General features: G+C 34.9%; 1 protein-coding gene across 1 annotated transcript in view; it reads left to right on the forward strand.

The window, feature by feature from the left end:
- The window catches only part of RNGTT (RNA guanylyltransferase and 5'-phosphatase), a 235,173-nt gene that overhangs the window by 90,618 nt on the left and 124,669 nt on the right, over window positions 1-19,886 (forward strand). The window contains exons 10-11 of the mRNA XM_027972440.3: window positions 267-338; window positions 5,336-5,500. Coding sequence (XP_027828241.1) covers window positions 267-338; window positions 5,336-5,500 — 237 coding nt within the window. The remainder of the gene's footprint in view (window positions 1-266; window positions 339-5,335; window positions 5,501-19,886) is intronic.

A 19,886-nucleotide genomic window follows, 5' to 3' on the forward strand; every position in this document is an offset into this window, starting at 1 on the left:
AAATGTAGCATAGTAATTCACATATAAAAAAATAATGAAATATTGTCATGATTTTATTGCAACACAGAATATATTCATGATGGGGCTTTGTGAGGTGCTGACAGTCTATAGATTTCATTTGTATATAAGTGTGTACACTTTGAAATTTGATCAAGTTGTATATTTATGTTTTATGTACTACTTTGTATGACTGTTATATTTTAATCAAACTGAAGAAATTGCTATTAAAATATGAATAAACTTACCTTTTTTTTTTCTCTTTCAAGGAAATGATTATTGACAGAGTTAATGGACAGGCCGTTCCTAGATACTTAATATATGACATAATTAAATTCAATGTAAGTACTTTTTATAATTTATAAAATAAAAAGTGTCAATGAGATAATTGGTTTTTAACAAATAAAAAGGATTATTGCCTTAGAGATAGTAGGAAAGAAAAATGATTAATATATCAAGTTACTCATTTGACACCTTGTTAATACTTTTACATCTCCTTTTCTTTCTCTTTATTACCTAACATTTTGCACATTTCTTGTCTTTGGAGTCTTTAGGAACTTCAAGTGAGTATAATTGTGATAAAATAAGATAGTATTTTGTAAAATGGAAAATTGTCAATTTTAGCTATCTTATACTGGATTTTAAAAAGTCTCCAAATTTTATTACTGTCTATCACTTAAAAAGGAGAAACTGACTATGAGTGTTGATTGTATAACATGGAGGCAGAAAGATACAGAAAGAAAACAAAGTGTAAAACTACCTTTTGTAAATAAATAAAAAAGTAGGAATTATATTCTCTACCTATTTCCTACAATTTTAGGCTTACCTATAATCTGCCTGTTAATGCTGAATTATGGTATAATGACTAAATTATTTAGGCAGTACAAGATGACTTCTGTAAATGCAGAAGTTCTCTCAGTAGTGTATATCCATGAAAAGGTATAGTTGTTCCTTTCCATATTTTATTCAAATTGCATAACCACTTAGTATTCAGACCAGGCTGAAAGCAATTAAGGCTTTGGGGATTAAAAGTATTAAGTTTTAAGGCTTTGAAGATTTGTAACAAAATTTTCAAAAAGTTCTTTTTTGGGAGATACACATTTTAAATTACAGTATTAAGATTCAGGATTGTATTAATCCAGATTACTTTTTCTCAGAAATTTTCAATTACATATCTCATTTTTTGTTAAATTTCTATTTCAAACAGTTTCAAATTTAAGAAACTGAAGGTCAGAAACCAAATTTTAATTTTGTTCTCTTTTTGACTCCTATATTCCTCAAGAATAATGCATCCCAAGATTGACTTACTCTCATCGCCAATCTTAGCTTTGTCTGAGACAATAGCCTTCTAATTCTTTAAAAAAAAAAAACATGAAAAATTTTATAGTACACAAAAATATGGAGAATAATATGAGGAATACTCATGTACTGACCTCCCAGTTTTGTTGAAGTTTAACATTGTCAGTTTTACTCCATTTTCTTTTTAATAAGGAATAAATCATTACAGATTTAGTAGAAGTTTCTTATGCAAACCTCTCTCATTCCATTCATGATCCCCCCTTATCCAGAAGGAGCTTCTACCCTGAAGTTACTATTATTCCCATGAATGTTTTGAATACCTTCACTCACTTTAATTAATTAGTATTTTATTACATTGTATGAATAAGCAGCATTCATCTTTCCCCTTCTTTGATGGACGCTTGGGTTTCCATACTTTGCTGTTGGGCTGCTTTTGCATGGAACAGTTTTGTGTACCTTTTATTGTGCATGTGTGTCCAGGCTTCTCCACGACAGCTCTCATTCTTGGGATATGATCACCTGTGCTGTGCTTAGTTGCTCAGTCATGTCTCTTTGTGATCCCATGAACTGTAGCCTGCCAAGCTTCTCTTCTCTGTCCATGGAATTTTCCAGGCAAGAATACTGGAGTGACTTGCCATGCCCTCTTCCAGGGAATCTTCCCAACCTAGGGATCGAATCCAGGTCTTCCAAATACAGGTCAAAGAATCCAGGTGGATTTTTTTATCATCTGAGTCACTGGGGAAGCCATGATCACCTGTAAAAAAAGGCAGTCACTGGGGAAGCCATGATCACCTGTAAAAAAAGGCAGTCCCTCATCCCTACATCATGGAGATTCTGATTACATTGGTGACTACGGCTTTTTTGTTGTGCTGCTAAATTCCCCTCAGGAGTAGTTGTGCCACTTCACCACAGTTGATATTTTCAGACTAAGATTTTTGCCAACTGGATAGTTTTGTTTTCCCCTGGTTACTAGTGAAGTTAACCATATTTCTTTTTTTTTTTTTTTTAATTTTCAATTTTTATTTTTACTTTTTTACTTATTTGTTTTGGGCTGCCCTGGGTCTTCATTGCTGGGTGCAGGCTTTCTCTAGCTGCAGTGGAACCAGGATACTATCTAGTTGTGGTGCTCGAGCTTCTCTTTGCAATGATTTCTTTTGTTGCAAAGTGTGGACTATAAAGTGTGGACTGTAGGGTGTGAGGGCTTCAGTAGTTGCAGCTCACGGTCTTTAGCATGCTGGCTTAGAAGTTGTGGTGCACAGACTTAGTTGCCCCGCAACATGTGGGATCTTCCCACACCAGGGATTGAACCCATGTTCCTGAGCTTCCCTGGTGGGTGGTTCAGATGATACAGAATCTGCCTGCAATGCAGGAGGCCCCGCTCTGATCCCTGGGTCAGGAAGATCCCTTGGAGAAGGAAATGGCAACCCATTCCAGTGTTCTTGCCTGGAGAATTCCATGGACAGAGGAGCCTGGTTGGGCTACAGTCCATGGGGTTGCCAAAGAATTGGCCACAAATGAGTGACTAACACTTGTCCTTGCTTTGGCAGGCAGGTTCCCAACCACTGGACTACTAGGGAAGTTTGAGATTAAGCATATTTCATGTTTATTTTTACTTGCTTGAATTTTCTTTTGTGATTTAATTATAAGTTCAAATAATCTTCTAATAGTTATCCTTCCTGGATTCTAATCCTTTCTTAGTTATATATGTGGCAAACAATATGTTTTCCAAATTAATATCTACTGAGGCACAGAACTTTTTTCATTTTAGTGAAATCAAAGTCACTGGATGTCAAAGTTTGTGCTTTTGTGTCTTGTTTAGGAAATTCATCCATATTTTGCTGTAAAAATGATGAATTCATAGTTTTCATCTCAAGGTTTATAATCATTCATTCAATAAGTATTAATTGAGTGCCTGTTACTATTTTTCATTGGTTTTAATGTCACATTTTTCGTATTTCTGATAATAAGATATAATTGAAAGCATCATATGTTTAATTCTTTAATTTACCATGGAGCTTTCATTGATGGTTTCATTTAGGGCTTCCTGGTGGCTCAACTGGTAAAGAATCTGCCTGCAGTGCAAGAGACCTGGGTTCCATCCCTGGGTTGGGAAGATTCCCTGGAGAAGGGAATGGCTACCCACTCCAGTATTGTGACCTAGAGAATTCCATGGACTGTAGAGTCCATGGGGTCACAAAGAGGCAGACAGAACTGAGCGACTTTCACTTTCACTGATGATTAACCACTTTGTTTATTTTGATTTATCAAATCAAGGTCACTATGAGAAAATTTTTTTGAGATAACAGTGTAAAACTTTTTAATCCTTTAGTTTGCTGTTTTGTCCAGCAGTAATTTCATTGATAATTTTTCGTATGTCAAGTATTATTCTAGGTATCAGGAATATACAGAAGACTAGGACATGATTTCTTGCCTCCAGGGAATTTATGATTTAGTGTACTGACCTCCAAAAAAGGCTACTTCCTCAACAATTCATTGGGATTTGAAAAGAAGAAAGATTTATTCTTAATCTATTATTCAATTTTTGTCTGTTTTATAATATACAGTTGTGTATATATGCAATTTATTAGAGGCTAATATGCATATATTATACACAATTGTTAGGATATGTGTTTAGATTGAATGCAAAATTAAAAGAAACTTGAAGTGCACTTATGAATGGGAATGTAAATTAAAGAAATAATTATAAAAGTATCATAAGTATAATATCAAAGATATTAGGGAGAAATAGGGAAGTATATGGGAGATATATGAGAGGTAGCAAAGAGGTGAGAATATTCCAGGTTGAGTCATTTGAAGTGTGGAGTTGTAGACAGAGAAAGTGACCCATTAATTGTGAAGGAGTGAGCCTAAGAGGTCAGGAGCGTTAGATGGACATTTGTGTACTTGATGTGTGGTGAGATGTGCGATGTAGCAGGAAATGAGAATGGATGGTGGTGGGGGGGGGGTGCAGATTACTTGAATAAGGCATTTTAGCTCAGTTCTGTGTAAAATAGGATACTACTGAAGGGTTTTAGTTATGTTAATGATACGATCATACTTTAATTGTTTTGAAAGATAACTCCACTGGCAGTGTGGGTAGTGTTTTGACCTAAGAAAGAACTCAAAACGGAGAAGACTATTGAGAAGTCAATAGTTTGAGTGCTTCCTGTAGTCTGTTCTCCATAATTCAACACATCTATCAGGAACTTCCTTTATCATGGGTAGCACAGATTTGAAGGTGAACTTACTTTCTATTTGTAATTTTTAGACTTCTTATTTTATTTCTTAAGAAGAAGCCTTGCTTGTTTCACTGTAATTTTATAGGGGTCTGAACTCATCTAATAAATGAACCTGACATTTTAGATTTCTCAACCTTGTTAATGACATAGGTGACGTGGAAAAGAGCGACTTTACTTTCACTTTAAATATGTATACCATAATATATATACTGTGTATATACATATAGAGGAGTGGATTACTTTATTTTTTGAATATATTTTATAAACTGTTCTGTATTAGTTTTCAGAGTTTATAATATATTTCTTTAATAATATCTTCTACTTCTTGATGGCTTTAAGGTGTTAGCATTTTAAACAACAAAACGATGATTTATTTATTTATTTTTTTGCTTATTTTGGTGTGTTGTTTACATATACTTTCCTACCTACTTGGATTTTAGTTTTTACACAGGTCTTACTAATTCATATAAATAATAAAGTGTTTAGTGAGTATATTAATACTTTAATTAAGATGTGAAAGCTTTGGATCTAAAATTTGTATTTGAGGAGATTTATATTGTTCCCCTATTTTCTTTTATATATTTATAATTTAAATAATTTTGTATATGTGTATTTGCACGTTTAGGTATGCTTCTATCATTAGTCTGTCAGGACTGGCACGTACGGTGGTGCAGGCTGTGCATTGGGCAGCTCCAAAGGATGCTGTTTATATAGACTGCTGTAGTGTGACCGCCTAAATAACTATTCTGATATAATAGTTTTTAGTGTTGAAATTTAAATAATTGTCTGGTTTAATTCAGGCACAGCCGGTTGGAGATTGTGATTTTAATATTCGTCTGCAGTGTATAGAAAGAGAAATAATAAATCCTCGACATGAAAAAATGAAGACAGGGCTCATTGACAAAACACAGGAACCATTCAGTGTCAGACATAAGCCATTTTTTGACATCTATGCTTCAAGAAAGGTAAAGTTTTCTAATTAGTACTTACAGTGTATCAAAATTTAACTTGTGAAAGGAATATGAATGACATTTTGAGGCCCTCTTTTCTTGACTTTTCCAGAAATTACTTGAATATAGCACTGTTTTGGACAGACATGTAAAACCTCAAGTCTGCACATTCACAAGATTCTTTTTTTTAAAATTTAAGTATAGTCGATTTACAATGCTGTGTTAGTTTCGGGTGTACAGCAAATTAATTCAGTTACATATATATGTATATATATTGTTTTTCATTATAGGTCATTGTATGATGTTGAATATAGTTCTTTCTGCTGTACAGTAGGTCCTTGTTTATCTGCTTTATCTTGGTAAGATTTTAGTGATGGAAACTTAAGTTATTCCTTGTGTCTCATAATAGTATTTGATTCATGGTTGTTGGTTTATGTTTTTTAAAAAGCTGTGAAAAGAATAGAATTATATAAAGTGAAAATCACCTGTTAGGCCTTCTGAAGGTCAACAGTGTTTAGTGTGTAGTCTTATTTTAAAAACTAATTTATATATATGGATATATATACATACACATGGAGAGTTTTCTTTTGTTATTGCTTTTTTGTTGTTTTGACTGAAAATGCATCATACTAAATATTCTGGAATTATTTCACTTAACAGTACTTGGAAATGCTCACGTGGAAATATTTCCATGTCATGCAAAGAGATTTGTAATTGCTGCATAGTGTTTGACAGTAAAGATGCACCATGGAATTATTATGTTTCAGAAGAGGTGTGGTTAGGATAGAAGAATACAGGAAATAAAGCAACATGAGCAATTACATGTTTTAAAATTTTTTTCTGGTATAATCTCACATGTTGGATGATGTAATTTTGTGTTGTATTTGAACTGCTTCTGCTCAAGTCTGCTCAATTCGGTATTAGCCCCTGGATATAATATTAACAATAATCTTAGCCCTGTTGAATGCCTGTCTTTTTTTCTCAACAGATACAAACTTACCATTCCACTTTCACATTTTGCATAATGCCTGCTTGGCATGGTCCCATTGGTTGACTTCTGGTGCCACAGCCTTCCTACAGTTCACTGCTTGCCTTTTCTGTCTGTTTTGGCTACAGGAATAGGGGTGCCTATAAGAGCCATACACTTCTATGCCCTGCCCAGTCGGTAGGATAAGGATAATGTTAACATTTAGTGCAGGTCACGCCCTTCATGGAAATCTGCTAACTGGAGCTGTGTTCAGTTCAGTTCAGTTCAGTTCAGTCACTCAGTTGTGTCCAATTCTTTGCAACCCTATGAACTGCAGCATTCCAGGCCTCCCTGTCCATCACCAACTCCCGGAGTCCACCCAAACCCATGTCCATTGAGTCAGTGATGCCATCCAACCATCTTATCCTCTGTCGTCCCCTTCTCCTCCTGCCCTCAATCTTTCCCAGCATCAGGGTCTTTTCCAGTGAGTCAGCTCTTCACATCAGGTGGCCAAAGTATTGGAGTTTCAGCTTTGTACCCTTATAGAAATATTTTCTAAATTATTACTACAGCATAAAAGTTGAGCAGAAGCCAGATTCTTTTAGTTTGCATTCATTTTTTTAAAAAACCATTTTGACAGCTTTTGTTGTCATAATTCAAAGTTTAGCGTTTAAGAAAATGTGTCCTAGTGTAGTTTTATTAGTCAGAATCAGTGCTGCTTAGAAATGCTTAGAAAATTGTTCTTTGGGGATCTTAAGTAGTTATGGTGAATGACTTCTCATGTAGTTTTTCAGTAGAAAACCTTGCCACCTTATTTTCCTTTGTGCTTATGAAATCCCGCTTTGAAATTATCATAGGAAATTCTTTTAAAGCAGTTCTAATATTTGGTATTTTAAATATAAGTCACCTTTCCTTCCTTTTTTAGTTATTACTGTTATTTTTTGTTCTCAGTTTCTCTTACCAAAGTGTAGAGTTGTGGAATACAGAGGGAAAGCACGTTTTATAGTAGAGTAGGGTAAAGCGTCTGCCTGCAATGCAGGAGACCTGAGTTCGATCCCTGGGTCAGGAAGATCCCCTGGAGAAGGAAATGGCAACCCACTCCAGTACTCTTGTCTGGAAAATCCCATGGACGGAGGAGCCTGGTAGACTACAGTCCATGGGATCACAAAGAGTCGGACACGACTGAGCCACTTCACTTCACTTGAGGTCTAAAACAGGCTGTAGTAACACCAGTTATAGAATAGTAGCTACGGTTGGCAGGTTATTGCTCTGGAGATTCTTATTATTTTTATCTTTGTTAATGGGAATTGTAAAGTAGTGATATTATGAATGATGCAGCATTCAATTTATCTTGAGTCTCCTTTGTGCCAGTTTTGGTACATAGAGATCTCCTTCAATCTTTTTTTAATAGATACACAGATTTCTGTCTTATCATTATACAATACTTTACTTAACTAATCCGTAGTCATAGACATTAGGGTTATTTTTAGCCTGTTGATAGGTTTTTGTTTGTTTTGTATGTGGATATCCAGTTGTTCCTGCAGCAGGAAAATATGTATCATTTTTATGAGGAACGCTAGGTTTTATATAGTTTTAAACAAAATTTATAATTCTGAAAAAATATGTACTTTTGGGTAGAAAATAGTAGAATTTCATTTCTGTCTGTTCATAAAATCTTGAACATAACTATGATTTTAGAACTGTATTAACATAAGCTCTATAAACAGCCTCTTCATTTTGTCTAATTTGATCCATCAAACTAGTGAAGGGATAATGAGTTGTTCAATTTTTAACTTAATATACATGCATAGATGTTAATAAGTAGCAGTTTCTTAAATTACAGTTTTATTTGCATTTCCAGTTTGAAGGCCAGTTAAAAAAAGAATTATATGAATAATTAAATATGGTTAACAAAATTTTTAAAGTCAGATAATAGATAGTTTCTGTTTATCATCTTAGAAGAGTAACCATTGCTATCAGTGTTTATTGTATCCATCAGAATTTCTTTATACAAGCAAGTACATTTATTTATATTCTTACCACTCTTACCCAGGAGGTGATTCTTGACTTCTTTTCCTATACTTTGACTGTTTTTTAACTTAAAAAAATTTATCTTGAGTCGTCTTTGTGCCAGTTTTGGTACATCTCCTTCAATCTTTTTTTTATAGATGCACAAATTTCCATCTTATCATTATACCATACTTTACTTAACTAATCCATAGTCATAGACATTAGGGTTATTTTTAGCCTGTTGATAGGTTTTGTTTGTTTTGCATTTGGATATCCAGTTGTTCCTGCACCAAGTATTGATGAGATGATCCTTTTTTTTTTTTCCATTGAATTCCTTTTACATATTTATAAAAAATAAGTTGTCATGTATGTTTGGGCCTATTGCTAAATGCTTTGTTCTCTGCCCTTGATCTGTTTTATCTGTTTTTGTGGTGGTAGTGTCTTGACTACTTTTGTTTATAATAAATCTTGAAATCAGACAGACTTCATCTTCCAACTTGGTACTTCTTTTTTAAAGTTGTTTTGGCTATTGTAGGCCTTTGTGTTTTCATTGACTTCTCTTTCTCCATTTTGTTTATTATTTTACTTTTAGTCAAGACTAGGTGTTCAGTGTTGTCAAATGGCTTTTTATAAATCTATAGCTAGAATATAGTTTTCTTTTCAGCTTAGTTTTGTTTATTTTATGAATTAAGCGGAAATATATCTTAACACTGAAGCTTTCTTTTGTTCCTGGGATAAGCCCTATTTAGTCTTAATATATTATTATTAATTTATCTTTTGAAAAGGGTTTATTTTTTAGAGCAGTTTTAGGTTCATGACAAAATTGAAAGGAAGGTGCAGAGAGTTCTTATCTATCTCCTGCCATCACACTTGCATAGCTGTCTTCTTTAGTAAACTCCCCAATTTTCTCTTTCATATGACTAAGCCTGAACTTGGATTATCTCCCATTTGCAAAGTTCTGTTTCTGCTAAGTTATTTCTACTAAGTTGTCTTCATTTCCTGCTTGTTTGCCTCCCTCCACTCCATACCTTTCTCTTATGAGTAGTTATGTTCCCTCGAGGGGTGTATGTACTTAGCATTTAGCTAGACCATGGAAGGCATCGATCTTGAATGGTTTTAGGGAATTACAGTTGATTAAAAAAAGATAAGCAATCCCTCAAGAAACAAGAGAAAAATCAAATAAATAACCTAACTTTACACCTAAAGCAACTAGCAAAGGAAGAAATTAAGAACCCCAGGGTTAGTAGAAGGAAAGAAATCATAAAAATTAGGGCAGGAATAAATGAAAAAGCAACAAAGGAGACTATAGCAAAAAAGCCTAGGATCAGATGGCTTCACAGGTGAATTCTACCAAAAATTTAGAGAAGAGCTAACATCTGTCCTACTCAGACTCTTCCAGAAAATTGCAGAGGAAGGTAAACTTCCAGACTCATTCTATGAGGCCACCATCACCCTAATACCAAAACCAGACAAAGATGCTACAAAAAAAGAAAACTACAGGCCAGTATCACTGATGAACATAGATGCAAAAATCCTTAACAAAATTCTAGCAAACAGAATCCAACAACATATTAGAAAGATCATATATCATGACCAAGTGGGCTTTATCCCAGGGATGCAAGGATTCTTCAATATTTTCAAATCAATCAATGTGATACACCACATTAACAAATTGAAAGATAAAAACCATATGATTATCTCAATAAATGCAGAGAAAGCCTTTGACAAAATTCAACATCCGTTTATGATAAAACCCTCCAGAAAGCAGACATAAGAAGGAACATACCTCAACATAATAAAAGCCATATATGATAAACCCACAGCAACATTATCCTCAGTGGTGAAAAATTGAAAGCATTTCCTTTAAAGTCAGGAACAAGACAAGGGTGCCCACTCTCACCACTACTATTCAACATAGTTTTGGAAGTTTTAGCCACAGCAGTAAGAAATGAAAAAGAAATAAAAGGAATCCAGATTAGAAAAGAAGTAAAACTCACTGTTTGCAGATGACATGATCCTCTACATAGAAAACCCTAAAGACACCACCAGAACACTACTAGAGCTAATCAATGAATATAGTAAAGTTTCAGGGTATAAAACACACAGAAATCCTTTGCATTCCTATATATGAACAATGAGAAAACAGAGAAATTAAGGAAACAATTTCATTCACCATTGCAACAAAAAGAATAAAATACTTAGGAAAAAATCTACCTAAAGAAACAAAAGACCTATATATAGAAAACTATAAAACACTGATGAAAGAACTCAAAAATGACACAAATAGATGGAGAAATATACCATGTTCACCAATTGAAAGAATCAGTATAGTGAAAATGAGTATATTACTCAAAGCAATCTATAGATTCAGTGCAATCCGTATCAAGCTACTAATGGTATTTTTTTGAAAACTAGAACAAATAATTTCACAATTTGTATGGTAATACAAAAAACCTCGAATAGCCAAAGCAATCTTGGGAAAGAAGAATGGAACTGGAGGAATCAACCTGCCCGACTTCAGACTGTACTACAAATCAACAGTCATCAAGACAGTATGGTACTGGCACAAAGACAGAAATATAGATCAGTGGAACAAAACAGCCCAGATATAAATCCATGTACCTGTGGACATCTTGTCTTTGACAAAGAGGCAAGAATATACAATGGATTAAAGACAATCTCTTTAACCAGTGGTGCTGGGAAAACTGGTCAACCACTGTAAAATAGTAAAACTAGAACACTTGTTAACACCATACACAAAAATAAACTCGAATGGATCAAAGATTTAAATGTAAAACTTTAGAGGAAAACATAGGCGAAACACTCTCTGACATAAATCAGAGCAGGATCCCCGATGACCCACCTCCCAGAGTAATGGAAATAAAAGCAAAAATAAATGAATGGGACCTAATTAAACTTAAAAGCTTTTGCACAATAAAGGAAACTATAAGCAAGGTGAGAAGACAACCTTCAGAATGGGAGAAAATAACAGCAAAGGAAGCAACTGACAAAAAATTAATCTCAAAAATATACAAGCAGCTCCTGCAGCTCAATTCCAGAAAAATAAATGACCCAGTCAAAAAATGGGCCAAAGAACTAAACAGACATTTATCCAAAGAAGACATACAGATGGCTAACAAACACATGAAAAGATGCTCAACATCACTCATTATCAGAGAAATGCAAATTAAAACCACAATGAGGTACCATCTCATGACAGTCAGAATGGCTGCTATCAAAATGTCTATAAACAATAAGTGCTGGAGGGAGTGTGGAGAAAAGGGAACCCTCTTTCACTGTTGGTGGGAGTGCAAACTAGTATAGCTACTATGGAAAACAGTGTGGAGATCCCTTAAAAAACTGGAAATAGAACTGCCATACAACCCAGCAATCTGGGCATACACACCAAGGAAACCAGAATTGAAAGCGACACATGTACCCCAGTGTTCATTGCAGCACTGTTTACAAAAGCTAGGACATGGAAGCAACCTAGATGTCCATCGGCAGACGAATGGATAAGAAAGCTGTGGTACATATACACAATGGAATGTTACTCAGCTATTAAAAAGAATTCATTTGAATCAGTTCTAATGAGTTGGATGAGACTGGAGCCTATTATACAGAGTGAAGTAAGTCAGAAAGAAAAACACCAATACAGTATATTAATACATATGAACAGAATTTAGAAAGATGGTAATGATGACCCTACATGCAAGACAGCAAAAGAGACACAGATGTAAAGAACAGACTTTTGGACTCTGTAGGAGAAGGCGAGGGTGGGATGATTTGAGAGAATAACATTGAAATATGTATATTACCATATGTGAAATAGATAGCCAGTCCAGGTTGGATGCATGAGACAGGGCATGGTGCACTGGGATGACCCTGAGGGATGTGATGGGGAGGGAGGATGGAGGGGTTTTCAGGATGGGAGACACATGTACACCCGTGGCTGATTCATGTCAATGTATGGCAAAAACTACTACAACATTGTAAAGTAATTAGCCTCCAATTAAAATAAATAAATTAATTTTTAAAAAAGTTAAGGAAGACTCCATTCCTTTTATCTCAAGTTAAAACAGAAAAAAAGAAGAAAAAAAAACAAAACAGGAAAAAGGAAGACCTAATAATCTCTTAAAAGTTTCTAGCAATAATTTTTTTGCTTTTCTCTGCTTGGAGTCATTTTACTTTTACATGTCCAGTGTGACTGCTTTATTAAAATTCTGTGGAAAATATTTTTCAATGATTTATTACTGTTTTGAAAGTAAAATATTTGATATATAGGATGAAAGTAATAAATATGAAGATTTCTAATAACTTTTAAGAGGATTAAACAGAATTACAAAAACTTTTTTTAACTGCACCTAATTTTTCAAGAGCTTATACTCATCTGGTGTAATAAGGATTTTATAAATATTCATCTGTTATTTTCTTGGATACTCTGCTAGCTAGGAAGTTTAGGTTTTATATATATATGCGTGTATTTCATCTGGCATTCAGTTTAATTTTCTAGGTATTGCCTTACTTTTCTTTCTTTTCTTATTTTATCCTTAAATATAAATTTATAGTTCTTAAGTGTTTGTCTAAGACTAGTAGTTCATAAAGAAAATCTAGCCATAAGATGTGTTATTTATATATACAAATGTTATATGACTTTATCATTGTATTGTTTGTATCATAGTAAAAGAGAAAGTACCTTTGAGAGTTTGTTATTGCATCTGTGATTGAAGAGAAGGAAAAAACCTTTGCTTAAATGTGAAGAACTGTTCTTCACACAGAGGTTTTCAGTGATTATGCCTCATTTTTTATGTCATTACAGATCTAATGGTAAAACTATTTTGGTTTAAAGGCAGACGCAAGATGAAATGAGGCTAACTTTATGTATTCTCATATTTCTGGTGTTTAGTTTTGTACTATCTAGTCTATTAATATGTTATTCATCACCGAAATTGAATATGGCCTAATGGATGCTTTCAGGCTCATTCATTTACCATTTCAGAGGAGAATTTAAGAAAATCACAGTAATGTGTAATAAAGAGAGCTCTTAATTGCTTTGTATAGTGAACCTCAAGATTTATTGTTCCAGGAAACTTCTTTTGGGGTAGTAAATCTTGTTCACTGAAACATGAAGAGATCATTATATGTGGTACCAAATATATTTTAAACATTTCTATGGACTTAGAGTTGTAATATGGGGAAATTGCCATCTGTTTGCCCAGAATAGCAGCTTAAATTCTTTTTCGACCATTAACATTCAGGAGATAGGTATTAGTACTATAGATTCAGAAAGAAAAAGTAATTGTCCTCTAAAGTGATTAGGAGGCAGTTTCTTTTCTAAAAAAGTCTGATAGATTAATTCCTCTAACCAAGTGTGGTTGTGAATTTACTATAGGTTAACAAAGGCACAGGAATGACTTATCACACATCTTCAAATTCAACTGAACCCCCTCCCCCTTTTTTTAAGTTTGTAACTCTCATTGGTATGCCCAGTACTTTGGTATCAGTGTCCGACCTCGTAGTTTTGTTAGAATTTTAAGATGAAAGATTAAGGTTAAATAATAGCTTTTGTCTTTTACAGTTACATAGAAAATTAAGTGAACCTTCTGTTGGTCATTGTTGAAATGACGGAGGGTACTTAGTTCCAGCGTATGAGTTTAAAAGTAATATCTATAGTACATCTTTTAATTTTTTCCTAAAGTAAAATACCTCACAACTCTCATCACATTGCTCAAAGAGTAAATAATTAACAATTCCAGACTTTCTTAAAACCTATAATATGTGTTTCAGTTCTCCCCTAAGAACTGGAAAGAGTTAGAATGGACTTTGGGACATGGTTTTGAAAATGTAACCTTTTGCAGTGGATTAGGAAAACTAGGGACATATATATATATATTTGGTTAGATTATATCCTTTGGTTATTGAATGCACATCTAGTCATTTTTATACCCCAAATAGGGCCAGTCTTACCAAAAGTAAAATGTCATTGTTGAAGAATTGCAGTAAAATTTTAAAATAGTTTATAAAATATCTAGGAAAATGGAATTGAGGCTTATTTTATGTGCTTTACTACTTATGATAATAGTAAATATATTTGAATATATATTGTATAATGTTTAATCATAGAATATTTGGTCTGTGATGATGACTTCACGGGGGTGCAAGTGAAGCACTGAAAAACTTGATTTGGATTGTAGAGTCACAGATGAACTAATCCTAATATATGTTTTCTGGGAAGCAACAGTGTAGTATTATGATAGAAGACAAGTATAGAATATCGTTGACCCTTGAATTACATGGGGGTTAGGGGCTCCTGCCCTGTGTGGAGTTGGAAATTCCAATAAAACTTTGCAGTTGGCCCCCTTTATCTGTGGTTCTACATCCTTGGATTCAACGAACTGTAGATCATATAGTACTGTAGTACATATTTATTTTACAAAAAACCCATATATAAGTGGACCTGTAGGATGGTGGAATACATGAAGATGACCATGATCCAAGTGCTGCAGTCCTTGTTGTGAGTTTGATAGATAGCATTGAACAATTAAGGTTAAAGTTAAGAGTAGCTGATGGATATGATGACCAAGGATTAGAGCTCTTTATTCAAAGTGAAGAAGTAAAGTCTTAGAAATAGCTTTAAATTTCTATGAGAGCCTACCATCAGGGTGAGGGTTATATGGAACATGTTTTATTCAATGCATGAGTTCTTCAAGTACCTCTATTAGAACTTGCTCTTTTCATTCTTTCTTTCTGGGGCTATTTAATCCCTGAGCCCCACCTTGCCTTCTCTGTTACTGTATCTGTTAGTGTAATAGACTCTTCCTACTTCAAACCTTCCTCTTGACAACTTTCTCTTTTCTATAGTTCATTTGAAATGCTAAGAAGTCATTTTAGAAATAAAAAAAAAGATGGTTTATAAAGGTTTAAACCTCCTTTATCTTTTAAAAGTTTATAAAAATATACTTTTGGAGGATACTTAATTAAAAGCAGTACTCTTATTAAATATTTGCTCTAGTTTATAGGTATTATAGTAACAGCTATATATTTCTAAATTAAAATCTTATCAGTAATTTGCCATGTTTGTTGAATTATAAACCAGAAGAAAATCAGTTGAAGATATTAAAGGAATACTACCATTATCTTTTTAGTGTTAATTTTATTATTATTGCTTTTATGTTTGGCTGTGCTGGGTCTTTGTTGCGGCACAGGGCCTATTTGTTGCTGCACATGGGCTTTCTTTAGTTGTAGCTTGTGAGCTTAGTTGCTGCGCAGCACATGAGACCTTAGTTCCCAGACCAGGGCTTGAACCTGCATTGCGAGGCGGATTCTTAACCACTGAACAAATTGGGAAGTCCTACATCATCCTTTTTGAACTCTTTACTGTGGATATAATTTTACCCATTGACAACAAATTTGAGGGAAGTCTACTTTTCTTCTATTTATAGGGAACCTGAAAAGGAAAAGAAAATATCTGGTCATGTAAATGGTTTTGGAGACTTAAATAGAATTCTCTTTAAAAAAGAATGATTGAACTTTGCAAAATTATATTTATTACTGGTTTTAGGAGTTGCAACTTAATTTTATTAAAATTATTCTCAGTATGTATTTACCAAAATTATTTTCTCCTATTGATTAAGTTTTCTGCAGTACAATGGCACAGTTTTAAACTGTGTTATCATAGACATAGTGAATTGTTTGCTACTTTCATAGCCTTATTTTGTCAGTAAATGTGCATTAGGATGACTGTATCTGATTCCACTTGGATGAAATAAAGTTATTGCTTTTGGTTAACCTGACACCTTGAGCTTATGTTCTTCAATCTACTGACTTTTATAATGATAGTGTATTTGATTATGTTTTTAGGTGCTTAAAATACAGGAACAATTAGACATGATACTTAGCCTCACAGAGATTACATTTAAATAGAGAAATTGAAATGTTAAATATTGAATCATCTCTTCTGTACAGACAGAATATTTTAAGACTAATAGGTTGTGGGGACACAGGTTGGAAGATAGACGTGGATGGTGAAGGAGGATGGAGAGAAGATGAGTTAGTCATTGTTCATGTTCAGAAATAAGCTTAAGAAAAAAAAAGAAATAAGCTTAAGAATGTGGTGTTGTTTGTTTTTAAACAACTAGAGGGAAGAAAATATGGCTACCCCTTAATTACGATGGAATGACCAGAAAAACCAAACCGTAAATGAACCAAGAATGTAGTAGCTTTTAATTCTAGCTGTTTGAGGTGAGATAATTAACTATACTGAGTCCAGATGTATGGCACCAGGAGGTTTGGAATACCTGGATTTTTATTTTTTTTTGGTCTGAGAAGACAGGAATTTAAGGGGAAGCCTTATTTATGTTTAGGATTCCTTTTAGGCATCTTAGGCCAGTGTTGTTTATGGTTTGGAGTATATGACCGCTGTATTTTGTTTGGAATTAATGAGAGCCTCTCTCAGCTTGAGCTGTGGGTTCCCTCCATCTTTTAGACCGAGTTTATTCGGGGAAAGCAAAAAATGATGTTTTAGATACCCACATACCTGGGTCACCTTTTCTAAATCTTAGTGTATTGTAAATCAGTGTTTTATGAAGATATAAGTAGAATAGATTTTATTACTGATTCTAGGAGGTTCCCAAAGAGTTTTTTTTTTAATGTTATTTTTAAGTAGAATCTTGAATGGCCCATAGTTTTATATGCTTAGAAACAAGGGCAATAAATTCAGGATGGTAATGTGTTGTCATTCAGCCTCTCAGCTGTGTCTGACTGTTTGTGACTCCATGAACAGTAGCGTTCCAGGCTTCCCTGTCCACCATCTCCCAGAGTTTGCCCAACCTCATTTCCATTGAATTGGTGATGCCATCCGCCATCCTGTCTTCTATTGTCCCCTTCTCCTCCTGCCTTCAGTGTTTCCCTGCATCAGGGTCGTTTCCAGTGAGTTGGCTCTTCTCATCAGCTGGCCAAAATATTGGAGCTTCAGCTTCAGCATCAGTACTTCCAATGAACATTCAGGATTGATTTCCTTTAGGATTGACTGGTTTGATCATCTTTCTGTCCAAGGGACTCTTCAAGAGTCTTCTCCAACACCACAGTTCAAAAGCATCAATTCTTTGGTGCTCAGCCTTCTTTTATGATCTAACTCTCGCATCCATACATGTCTACTGGATAAACCCTAGCTTTGACTAGGTGGACCTTTGTTGGCAAAGTAATGTCTCTCTGCTTTTTAATATGCTGTCTAGGTTTGTCATAGATTTTCTTCCAAGGAGCAAGTGTCTTTTAATTTCATGGCTGCAGTCATCATCGTCTGTTGGTTTAAATCCATTGGTTTTCTAGTACCCAAAATCTACTTTGCTTACTTTTAACTAATTTTTCATAAATGAATAACAGTAATTATAGGAAATATAACCATTGCAACAGAGGTATAGCGCTTTTGCTATTTTGTTCCTGAAATATTTTTTTAAATTGAAGTATAGATGAGTCTACAATATTGTGACCTGAGGTATTTTATCCAGTAGTCTAGGTATAAACCTGAAGGTCCTGTTTTTGTATGATTTTGAACTTTCTGTGTCATCTTGAAATTGATATGAAGAATAGAGGAAACGTTATATGCTCTTTATATTGTGGATAACAATATCTCATTCTGTTTTTCTGGTACTTCATAAGTGCCATTTGTCATCCTAGTATGGGTTGTCCTTGTTCAGAGGTACTCTGTGTATATAAAGGCCTCCTCTATGGTGGCTAACTGGGTCCCTTTACCCATTAACCAACAGGGCCACTGTGGCATCGTTCTACAGTCTGTCACTTCTTGAATAGCCTCTTGGCAGTAATGCCAACAGGGCAAGTCAGGTGCTTTCCTGCTGAGGGGCGTGACTTTGAGGACAGTTTAAATTATATCACCTCAAGAAATATAGTGACAAAAACTTACTGTAATGACTTCAGGCCAACTCCATAGTCCCCACAAGACTGCCCTTACTTAGACACTGGCTACAAGTTTGGGGATCCCCAGGGCCACCTTACTTCAGACCAGTCAATTACCAATTCTGGGGTCACCTGGGGACTCCTTCAGAATTGGTAATTTGCTAGAAGGCCTTAAAACTCAGAAAAGCACTATCCCGATGATTATGGTTTTATTGTATCAAAAGGATACAAGTTAAAACCAGCCAAAGGAAGAGTCTGTTAAGTTTTACTGTAACAAGAGGATGCAAATTAAATCCAGGCAAGATATGAGCCTAAGCCTAGTAGGGCAAAATATGGAGTGGCCTGAATGGGAACCTTCCCTTCAGGGTGTCAGAGACAGTATTTCCTACTCCTGGCTAAGATGTGTGATCAGACTCAAGAGTATTGCCAGCCAGAAAAGCTTACACAAGCCTTTGGTGTCCAGAGTTTACCTTGCAGATCAGTGACATACTACCAGCATGGCTCCCTTTTAGTGAGTGAGTATTCAGTCCCTCCCAGAAGTTCAGGCTAATCCATTTAGTCTCCAGTTACTCTGGAGGCTGGAACTGATGTGGCTTGTTTCAAACATCATAAATCATATTGTTAGACTTTCAGTGACCAACCCTGCAGGCAAACGAAGATACTCTTGTCAGGCAGGATATTCCAGGGGTCTATAGATTACCTCCCAGTAGCAGAGGGCAAAGGCCAGACCTCATTCTGGGTAAGGTAAATTCTTTAGTACATACCTGTTCAAACAGAGGATGTAGTTTTGAATGGGATCTGTTGTTCTGCAGTTTACCACACTGTCCCTTGTTTGAAAGTGTTAAATTATATTTTGTATAAATTTGGTTTCCCTTTATGTACATTGCAAATTTTTGGTCTTTTTGTTGATGTCTTTCTCTAGTTTTTGTTCTTTTTCTTGTGACATTCACACTAGCTTCTTAGGTAGTTTGGTTTAATTTTTTTGTATCATGTGTTTATGTAAGTATCCATCCTATGCATGTATTCCTTCCAAAAGTGCATCAAATTCTTCCAGAATTAGGGCATCATACTTTTCTGCCCTTGAAGGAAATCCTCACCTACACTTTGTACCAGCTGCAGTCTGGACAAGCATTTTGGAAAAAACTTTAGGAGAGGTTGCCCTGGGGTGAAAAAAAAAAGAATTATAAAAACCAGGCTAAGACGATCCATGATATTAATGTACTTTAGGATTAGATTGAGTTTTTGTTGCTGTTTCCTTAGTTGTATTTGAAGTAGCGTTGGACATGACTGAGTGACTTCACTTTCACTTTTCACTTTCATGCATTGGAGAAGGAGATGGCAACCCACTCCAGTGCTCTTGTTTGGAGAATCCCAGGGACGGGGGAGCCTGTTGGGCTGCTGTCTATGGGGTCGCACAGAGTCGGACATGACTGAAGCGACTTAGCAGCAGCAGCAGCAGCAGCAGCAAGGGAACTTGGGCCCTAGGCAGTGAGAGAGCATTCAAAGATTTTT

Source organism: Ovis aries, chromosome 8, assembly GCF_016772045.2.
Source record: "Ovis aries strain OAR_USU_Benz2616 breed Rambouillet chromosome 8, ARS-UI_Ramb_v3.0, whole genome shotgun sequence".
Lineage (NCBI taxonomy): Eukaryota > Metazoa > Chordata > Mammalia > Artiodactyla > Bovidae > Ovis > Ovis aries.